Here is an 11497-nt window from a genome sequence, read left to right as displayed (position 1 = left end):
TCCTTTCCATATTTAGCACACATAGAACTAGCCAACAAAAAACCATTGACATTCACTCCTTGAGATTTAGGGTTAGACATCTGATCCTTGTTGAACTTAGGAGGAGCATTAGATGAAGGAAAATGAAAATTTCATAGAAGAAGAAGAATAAAAGAATAAGAGAAGGAAAAGAACAAATGTCAGAGAAGGAGGGATAGAGCCGAAGATAACTTTTTTACCGTATAATTTTTTTATTTCCAAAATTACTCTATTTAGTTAGAAATATTATATTTCCATAGATGGTAATATTTTCTTAACAGAGAGAAGGGCCTAAAATGCCCTTCAAGTATTTGAATTGGTATAACATTATTATCCATTCACCTATCAGTCTTAAAATACCCCTGACGTCCACCTTCCGGCTGAAAATACCCTTATGTCTAACAGATCATACTCATTAAAATGAATGCAGGGTCATATTATACCAAATCTCATAGTTTAAGGGCATTTTAGACCATTTTCTGTTTAAATAATTTGAAATTATTTAAATATAAGCTCACATGATTGACTTGATTTTGATTTTCATAGTAAATTTAAAATTATAAAAAGGTTAGCCATCTACTCTCTACTTTATGCCCGTCTCGGTCCTTCACTTTTATCTCTTTTATTTTTTAAAAATTTGGATCTTGTCCATCATTTTAATTTTTTTATGACAAACAATAAAGGAAAAAGGAGGAAAAAAACAATTCACTCATATAGAAATAATAAGTTCAATAAAATATGACTTAATTAAACAAATATGTACACATATTACATTTTTCTTTTGTGTGTACCCAAAATTAAAAATACAAGAATAAAAATAATCATCTCTCTTATCCCCACCCTCATCCCATCATGATAATAATACGAATTAAAAGAATATAAATATATTAAGTTCATTTCAAGTTTGAGTCCTGGATATCCTAATTAAGAATAAGAGATTACAAAAAGGAAAAAAGAAAAAATGAACAAGACATTTGGAGAATTGAGAGAAAATTTTGTATTAACAAAAATAATAATTCTTTTAAATGGACAATCCGTTGGGGGTAAGTATGGATTTTAGTTGGATCCCCATTTATGAGTAGAGTTAGTTTATAATAAATTGAGGTTGATTTAAAACAGGATAATAGAAAGATATCATGAAATTAATTATTTTTTCAATATTATTTTCAAGTGTATCGGGTCAAAATATGAATCATAAGTGGATTTTATAGAAAAACAAAATTTTTTAAACATATTATTTTTGTTATTTATTTGAGAAGGATTTAAATTTGGACCAATCACATTAAATAATATAATAAATAAATATTAAATAATTTTACTTATAGGGAGCTATTAAAAATAATAACATCGAGTGACTTTTGAGACGAAAGGTGAACATCGGGGGATCTTTTTTTTTGTATCAATTCAAATAGTTAAAGGACATTTTAAACCCTTCTCCGTTTTGACATATTTATGTATCTTTTTTTTTTTAATCTTTTTATAGAAAGCCTATTTGCAGCCCAACCCAAAAGGTAAAAGATTAGCGGTTCTAGGGTGAAAACTGTCAACAAACAAATCGGAGTTCTCCCTCAATATAATTTGAGGAGTTCAACTGAAATCACCATAACCAAACCCACAAATTTGCGGGACGAAAACACCAAAAATGGCTGATGAACTAAACAAAGCTGCTTTAGAGGAATACAAGTCGTCATCTGTAGAAGACGGAGGTGAGGAAGGAGAGATCGTAGGGGAATCGGATGATACCGCTTCGTCTTTAGGGAAACAAATCACTATGAAACATCCACTAGAACATTCCTGGACATTTTGGTTCGATAACCCTTCAGGGAAATCGAAACAAGCTGCTTGGGGTAGTTCTATTCGCCCCATTTACACCTTCTCCACTGCTGAAGATTTTTGGAGGTACCATTAACTTTTCTTTTTTTGGTAGGATTAGGGTTTCTAATGTTTTGATCATCTGTCTTTGATTTGTAATTTTTTTTAATGGTGGTCGGATATTTGTTGTGTAATTATTAGATCTTCGTGATTTAAAGGATGACTTGAAGAAATTTAGAATTTTACATGCTTGCATGTAGCAGAAATCTCTAGTACTTACTCAAAGTAGTATTCTTTCGTTTTCTAATTTGAAGTTGTCAAATTCTCTGTTAAGAGGTGAATGGAAAATAATGACACATGCATCAGAAAAATTCACTTCCATTCATCCATGCATGACATGCTTTTTGTTGCTTCATCTTTAATTATAGCTAATTAATATGTAGACTCATGAGTAACGTGCTTCTTTGAGTATATTAACTTGTTGTGATGTATACGTTCTTTAGTACTGCGCGTTTGAAGGAATTCAAAAGCCCTGAACTAGATCATTGTGTTGAAACGTGAAGATTAAAACACGAAAATAAGGAGAAATATAGGTGTACTCAAATTTACATCCTTTTCCCTTTTGATCTCTCAATGAGATGGAAAAATAAAAAAAAACGAGTAATATAGTTGTGACCATCGATTTGGGGATGGATGGGTGGAATAGATCAAGTCGAGGGAACTTTTGATGAAGATCATATACTCAACTGAAGTCACGAGATCGCGATGATGCGCCAGATATGAACATGTCATATTCCAATATGGAGTCAGAATTAGGTCCTGCATTGAGGCACAAAGTTCCCTGAACAAAGTGGGAGGTGTGGTCTTACTTTGAGATTAGTGGTTATTGTGTGAGACGATATGATCTTACTTTGAGACTATGTTGCTTGGACATGGGTCTGGGTATCCAATATGGGTGCTGATCAAGAGGTTGGACTCTTCTACACACAAATTGTAGAATTTTGGGGTATGGATCTGAGTGCAAATTTGTGGATATGGGTGCAGGGATATGGACAATAAAATATATATGTCGACATATAAACTATATATTTTGATATGTTAAATCCATTGAACTAGAACTTATAAAACTTTATTCTAAATGAACACCAATAGTTTATTCATAAGATATCTCGCGTGATAGAAAATCATTTTAATACTTTATATAACTATATATATATGACATAAACTCAAAAATCAAAAATCAAATACCCAATCAATCTATACATCTTGTTCAATGTAGTCAAAGTACCCATGATAAGTTGACCAAATCAGGTATTGATCCACACCCACACTCATGTTGTATTGATAGTGTTGACAAAGGTTCAACATGAATTTTCAAGAGTCCACGAAACATAGCTTTGAGATCCCAGAATTCTTAGAAGATTCATTTTATGGAAGTTGTATTGGGTCTGCAGTAGACTTCTATTTCATAAATTAATTGGGCTGTACTGTACACTGCCTTCTTTGTATTTTTGTTGTGTTTACTATTATGGTCTCCTTTTTCCTTTATTTTTTATTTCTGTGTCATCAAAATATTTTGATAACTAACCTTTCTCAAAATGATATTTTGATAAATAATGGTAATTTTATTGACGAAATAACAAAAACAGATGGTAATTTTACTGAATAACACTCCACTGTGAAGCTGGTACTGAACCAGTACAAGAGAAAGCTGTTAGAATCCTTTTATAGCTTTTTTGGGGTCATCAAGACCACTTGTGGAAGTCTATTTTTATTGTTTAGTTTGAAGTCAATTTTTTATTATTTAGTTTGAAGTCGATCTTTTACTGAACATTACCAAAAACCTACTTTCTCAAGACATGCCACAGAACACACAAAAGCCAATGTATTGATGATGGCTGCTGCAACCCATAAACCTACTGCCTTGTAATACTTATAATTTTTTTTTTTTTGATAAAGTAACATTGTAATATTTATAATATACTCTCTCTATTTTAATCTACTTCTCTTACTTTTCTTTTAGTTTGCTTAAAAGAGAATGCTTCTTTTTATATTTGGTAACCCTTTATTCCGACATTTCTGACATGTTTATGGACACAAAATTTAAAGAGCATTTTGGTGCGTTACACAACTTCAATTTAAGACCACAAGATTCAAGTCTCCCTTATTTTTTTAAAGAACGTGTCTAGTCAAACTAAGACACTCACATTGAAACGGAGGGAGTAATAATGTTGCTTCTAAAACTTACTCCTTAAATCTCATCTTTTTTTCACTTTAAATTCTGATATTTTGTATTGATTATCCTATGAAAATGTATAGATTGTTGGAAATTTGTTTTTCTCCTCAGCAACCATACGGTGGAAAGTATTTTCTACTCACTAACTAAAACAGAAAATAAGACCACATATTTTCTAAGAAAACATGTGCTGGTGGTGCCGGCAATATGTTTTCCACGTTTTTCTCAAGAGTAGAGATGCTCAGAGTTATTTGGTACTTGTGCTGGTGGGATGTAGCAGATACCTCGTGGAATTAGTTGAGGTGCGGGCAAGCTGGCCCAATTATAAAAAGAAATATAGGATCTTACTTTATTTTATATTCTGAGATCATGGATTGGATATTTGATTTATTCCTGTTGAATATTCTGCAGTGTGTACAACAACATCCACCACCCAAGCAAGTTGGCCGTGGGTGCAGATTTCCATTGTTTTAAAAATAAAATCGAGCCAAAGTGGGAGGATCCTGTATGTGCCAATGGAGGGAAATGGACAATGAACTTTTCTAGGGGTAAATCTGATACCTGCTGGCTGTATACGGTATGCCCATGATGTTCCTATCTGATTCTTAGTCTTGTGCCTAAACTGGCTCTTTTCTTTCCCATATGGATGAAGTTCATCCTTAAATTTTCTGATATGGAATTTACTGTAGCTTCTGGCACTGATTGGAGAGCAATTCGATTATGGAGATGAAATTTGTGGAGCGGTTATCAATGTTCGAGTTAGACAAGAAAAAATAGCTCTGTGGACCAGGAATGCTGCCAATGAAACAGCTCAGGTAATTTCTTTAAACCCAAAAAAGACATAATATAAGTACTTATTACTACCTGATTTTTGGCTTTGAACAAGCAGCTTCATTACTTTGTGGGACTAAGTTGAGAAACAGAAAAATGTAGTGTCTAATTTTGTCGTGATTTGCTTAAATGTCATGTATCCCATTTAGTGATGCCATTTAATAGTAATGACAGTAGACAACAGTAGAATCACCAGTAGATATGCTTGAGAAAGAGAACGTCAGTCACAATTGTTTTTTTCAAGTAATGACATTGGTGATGGGTTGGATGTTGAATTCCAATTCTAGGAACTTTCTAAGTGGTTTTAAATAGTAGTGTATTATCATCAATGGGTGAACCAAGGGGAAGATTGTCACAAAGGGGCATATCGACTTTGCAGTCAAATCCTTGCAACTTTTTAATTTGTTTTAACAAGTGTATCTACATTTAGATGCATCACATGAACAGAAAATAATGGCTTCAAGAGTGTCTGTTTACTAGTGAAATAGCATGCCCTTACATGTGCTGTTTTAGGTCTTCAACGAGCACTTATATATGAAGTTTTAGGTTTTCTATATATATTATGCTGCATGAATTCTCTTCAGTATTTTGTTAAATATATGTGCAAAGAGGTAGTTTAGTGCTGAATGCTCCAGGCATCATGTGTTCATATTCTGTATTTAATCAGGACGGTAAGTAAAGACTAATTTTTGTCGGTATTATTTTAATTCCCTTAAATAGCCTGTTACCACAATCAGAAACTGATACATATTTCCTAGCAAAGATGTATTGTCTTATTCCCATATCACAATATATATATATATATATATATATATATATATATATTTATTTATTTTTTTCTCATGCAATCAAGGTTTAACCTTGTGGTCAATGCTGAAATGGACCATGAGAAACTAGTTTCAAATCCCTGGTGGGGCAAAAGGTGTTAGGTGATTTCTTTTCATGTGTCTTAAGCCTTGATGGTCCTGTGCTGTTTAGAACTAGCAAATGCCTGGTGGGTTTGTCAAAATGCACACAAAGTTGCCTTAATAGTTTCACCACTTTGGTTTTATATTTTAGTCCACAATATCGTATAGCTCAAACGTCATTACCTTGTGTATTTATATACTTTATTTTTGTCACGACCCGAAAACAGACGTGATGACTTGTCTACTTCCACCAAGACAAGTCAACCTCAACCTAACAAAACAAAAAAAATGCGGAAATACAGTAAAGCAAGACAAGATGAAGTGGAAAACTGATTCATTCCCTATTAAAACCCTCAAAATTTGGTTATCGTGTATACACTCTACTAAATACATGAAGTGAAATAATTACAAGTCTCAGCCTTTTGTTTCTCAAATAGAACAAAGATAAAGAAAAAGGAAAAAGAAGGGCCACTCTTCAAATCCTTGACAAGCCTCGGAAAGTAAAAGAAGGACTATCACGTTATACCGGGCTAGGAATCTACAAAAGTGTAGAAGCAAGGAGTGAGTACCAACAAAATAGTACCCAACAAGCAACCTTATAAACAAGGCATTTAGCTAGAAATCGAATACCCATTACACTCAGACCGAACTTCTCCTAAAACTACAACCTGTATAGAAATCAACCCAACCTAGTAATTCTATAATGCACAACTCATAAGGCTCAATAATCACAGTTCATAGTCACAATTTAACAACCAAACAAATCAAGTCAATCTCAATATCAAGTAGATCAATCACACGCAATCAAACACAATTAACAAGGAACTCATACATAAACACCAAATGCCTCAGGTCACCATAATCAATCTCTCGCCAAAACCATTTTTCATCGGCACAATATCACTAGTCAGAACCATTTCCCATCAACTTTATATCAATCCTCTAGCCGAAAATGACCTGGACATCACAATATCACTCGCCGACAATGACCTCAACATCATAAACATCACATGTCTCATCATGGTTTTCCACAATCAATGCACACAAGCACTATTACTCCACATGGAAGAGATAATAACTCATACAATTCAAGTCCATATTAATGCTATCAAGCATTTCATCAATCAATCAACAATGCTCACAATAAGGCAATTCACATCATCATGTTCATCACATAGCCCTTCATTTCAACCCCTTTTTATTCATTTAGATATATCAAGTGGACAATTAAACCCTTCACCCAATCCCAATTACTCCCAACACACAAGCAACGAAGGAAGTACACGAATTATACTAGCATACTGCATACAAGGTTTAGGAGATCACTTGCCTTAAATCACACAATTAACCACTCAACGAGTTGAGTCTTAAACTTTCGCATCACCTCCAAAGCCACACAATCTATAACAATCAAGTATTCACAATGAATCTTCGGAAACAACAATAAGATTTGAATCCAAAATTTAGTACTTGAATACATTACTCAAGGAAAATGAAGGTTTAAGATTATAAAAGCTTGGCATTTTATTTAGGAACTTGAGTTCTTGAAAAACTTGCCATTTACTAATTAAATTCCCAAAATTTGATGTTAGAATTCATAAATAACCAAAGAAAAATGAAGGTTTAGGATCATAAAAGCTTAAATTGATTTAGCATAAGAAATCCTTTCAAAAATGCCACCAAGGGTTCCCCAAGCTCAAAAATTTAAAAATGGGGCTTTAAACCTGAAAATGGCAGGCAAAAACCCTCTCAGGTATCGGTTTTGTGAACTAGGTTGGGCTTAAGCAAACCTCGCAAAAGTTGGGGGTCTCGTTTTTGCGAACTAGGTTCCGCTTATGCGACCATCGCTAAAGAAAACTATGCCCGAAAGGCCAGTCTGTTTTTTTGAATAGGTTTCACGTAAGCGACCATCGCTAAACAAACCAGGTTCCGCTTAAGCAAAGATTGTAGCACCAGAAACATCATATCGAAAGGATCCTCGAGATTCGTTCGCAACCCGTTGTACACAAACCACATATGCTAATGAACTATGCTTGACATTTCAGACTCAATAGAATCGTCAAAATACGAATTTGAGGTCTCCTTGACTCGACATCTGTGAAAATCATAAGAAACTAACTTAATGTTCAAAAGTGTAAAACAAGCTCGAAACCTCTCAAAAATCATCCCCCAAATTCAACAAAACACTCGGAAATTCTGAGCCGAGCATCCAAACCCCGAATGTTCACCAAAGTCAACCCAAAAGCCCACAATTTCACAACTTAGGACCTCAAATCCTCAAAAAGACTCAGAATACGAAACGAACAACTCTCACAACTCAGATTCCACATTCCGGTACTGATGGTATTGATGGAACTTTATTCCGACACTCGAAGCTCCCAAAGGCTCCAAAAACCACTTTTGAGCAACTTAGAGCCTGTTTGGCTCAGCTTAAAAGCTGGTCAAACTGACTTAAAAGCTGGTTTTTGACTTATTTAACTGTTTGGCAATACTCAAAACAGCTTATTTTAAGTTAAAAAAAACTTATTTTAAGCCAAAAGTTAAAAGCTGGGGTAGGGGTGCTTTTTTTTTTTTAGCTTATAAGCTGTTTTAAGTTGACCATATTTTTATGTTTTTTCCCTTAATATTTTTATACAATATCCAAATTATCCATATAATCCTAACATCTCTTTCTTCTATTTTTCCCTTTTCACGTTTGGCATAACAACTTCAGCACTTTTATCCAAACGCATAACTGCTTATTTTAAAAATAAGTTTCAGCACTTTCAAAAGTACTTTTTTAAAGCTGCTTTTATTAAGCCCATCCAAACGGGCCCTTAGCCTTTCTAAAGCAAAAACTTACGAAATTCTCAACTCTTTAACTCTATATTTAAAATTAACTTTTTCAAACTCAATCATAAGAGACTCGAGGTTGATATCGGGAGGGCAAAAATGGTAAATTGTCGAAACTTACAAAAAATGACCGACCGGGTCATTACAATTTTATTATGGGTAGAATACTTTTTGAAATTTGCATTATACGGATTCATCATGGCATAACAAGTTTTGTGTTGGTTGTTGATCTACTACAGTCTTCATCTGGGTTTGGGATGGTGATGTGAACAAATATCATACCACCAAAGTTACTTTGTAGGAGTAAGACAGAATACATATTCTGCAAGTTTAGCCAGCTAGATAGGTCTGAAGTTGAGGTGACATTAGAATGGATTGAGGTACCTAAATATTTGACAATTCAGATGTTTAGGCACATTGTTTCAGGAGAATGGAATGATGGATGAAAATGTCAAGCATAGGAATATTCAAGTAAGATGGTTGAAAAGGAGTGCCACATAAATGTTATGTGACAGTAGTAAGAGACCTACCAAATGTAATAAGAAGTATATTGGCCCCAAATTGATAGAGTACTAATTCACTTTGTGGTTGAATTCACCCAGTCCATCTATACAGTAGCTATATATCTTTGACTACTTCTGAGATAATGCATGTTTTGTGTTGCCACTTGGTTATTCTTAACCAAAACATTTTTTTTTCATGTTTCCAACCCCCCATTCCTATTTCTGGTCTGTTCCTACCTTTTCTTCTAGAGTTACACGATCTAGCATTCCCCATTCCCCCTTTCGCTGTCTACTAGCCCCACCCACTTGCATCTAAATGAACATTTCATTGCAGGTGAGCATTGGTAAACAATGGAAAGAGTTTTTGGATTACAATGACACAATTGGCTTTATATTTCATGTAAGATGTCTTGGTTATATAATTCCTGGATATCATATACTTGATTAATTTGCTCAACTCATCAAGAACCATTTGTTTGCAGGATGATGCAAAGAAGCTTGACAGAGCTGCCAAGAATCGTTATTCCGTGTAGTTCTATCGTTACAACAGGGAATGCAATCAATAGAGTTACAGGTAGTATAGTTGTTTTACTGAAGAATCAGCAGTCACTTACGGCTGCATGTTTTACCTTTTGCATTGGCATTGCCAATTTTCGTATAGGGTATTTGTTTGGTTTTGAAGCTTTTTGATGACTTAACGATTGGCCATATGCATACTTGTATTAGTACCGATGTTATAGAGGTATTTTGCTATTTCTGTGAAGTTGACAGCACTTAGCATTCGTATGTATGTGTTTCGCTTTCCTTTGCAATCCAACTTACTCTTTGAGGGGTCATTTGATATGGTGGATGAGAATAATACTGAGCATGGGCTTCATTAGTAATGTTTGCATTAGTAATGCTATATGGTTTTTGATGGTGCTTTATACTTGTATGAATTTGTATTTTGAACCCATTTACTTGACTATTTGCCAATTGAACCCTTAAACTGAATGAAACCCAACATTTAAACCCCTTTGGCTTTGTATGAACTTAAACCCTTCATTGTTATTTGACCTACTCTTGTAAAATCCTTTTCAGCATTAATGCCAATGAATCACTATTAATATTTCAGTTTATTTTAATATTTGTACACAATTTTATGGAATATATTTCATCTAATTTTACAAGGACATTCAGCAATTACTTTTCACCCTTCTAGCTATTGAATTATTCAATATCAGATGGAGCACTAAAATTGCAACAACAAAAAAAGTTCTCATTAGACACACTTCTTCTGCTGTTACGAGTATTGCACCAATTTTTTTGTTTTTTTCTTTGCTCATTATGTTCTCATTTTTTGCACAATTATGTTTCTAATTTAAAGGAAAAGAAAACGAAAAAGAAGAAAGAGAGAGAGAAATTGGAAAGGAGTGGGGATGGGAGAACGAAAAAATGGGTGGGCGAAGAACAGGGAGGTAATGGTCGAAAGAGGAAAAGAAATGGGTAGGGGTGGGTTTGGGGGAAAGAAGAAAGAAGTGAAACTTCTAACTTTTTTGTTCTTTTTATTCTATTTTTTACTTTTAATTGTTTTTAGTCTTAAGTTTTATTTCTAGGTTCCTTTGTTTTTTTAACGTGAAATCACGTATTAGTGTCAACTCAACAATTAAGTTGCAACATAAGTTTGGTCAACGCGGTCGAACAAATTTAACATGTTGAGTTTAAGAGTTCAGTTGGGATTCATCATACCATTTCGCCTATTCGTTATGCAAAGATTATTTCTTCCAGTTTTTTATTTTGTGAATTAATATTTATGTAAGAAAATATCCTCTACAAATATGGTGGAAAAGACATAGAGTATAACTGTATCAAACATGATACTAGGAATATGTAAAATTAACGCATGTATTATGTTTTTTTAATACACTATAAGAAATGACTAATATTAGCCATATGTAATTCCAAGTTAAGCCATCTTCACCTCAAATATATATGGGCATGCCTATTTGGTCGCGGACATTTAAGTTGTACAATTGAGACATTATGCTTATAATTATCATTACTACAAAATAGATTTGTTAGATTTATTGTTATTCTCACAAATTGATAAATAGAATTTGGTTTTATGATATTGGAACTTAAGTATTGACTTCATTTTTGAGTAGATTTGGTGTTAGATGGTTGAAATTTAAAAGCACGTCACTTTAAGAGAAATGACGCGTTCGCGGCGTTCAGAAAATGATTTATGACTGTAATGACTATATGTCATTTCCTCTTTATTGAGTTACTTTTGGCATTTAGAGCTTTTCTATAGGTACTTTAAGTCATTTACAACTTGCTGGAACCGAAAGTTTGCTCAAGTGGTTATTTGTTTTGAT

General features: G+C 33.7%; 1 protein-coding gene across 1 annotated transcript; it reads left to right on the top strand.

The window, feature by feature from the left end:
• The first annotated feature begins 1539 nt into the window (after positions 1-1539).
• Positions 1540-9945, top strand: eIF4E2 (eukaryotic translation initiation factor eIF4E2). Its single transcript, NM_001320649.1, is given in 5 exon segments — positions 1540-1917; positions 4478-4643; positions 4756-4881; positions 9475-9540; positions 9623-9945. Coding segments are annotated over 5 exon segments (666 nt in total). The 5' UTR covers positions 1540-1660; the 3' UTR covers positions 9674-9945.
• Positions 9946-11497: the final 1552 nt, after the last annotated feature.

The sequence above is a fragment of the Solanum lycopersicum genome, chromosome 2 (assembly GCF_036512215.1).
Source record: "Solanum lycopersicum chromosome 2, SLM_r2.1".
Lineage (NCBI taxonomy): Eukaryota > Viridiplantae > Streptophyta > Magnoliopsida > Solanales > Solanaceae > Solanum > Solanum lycopersicum.
The sequence above is the reverse complement of the archived record's forward strand: the minus strand, read 5'-3'. Positions and strand labels throughout refer to the sequence as shown.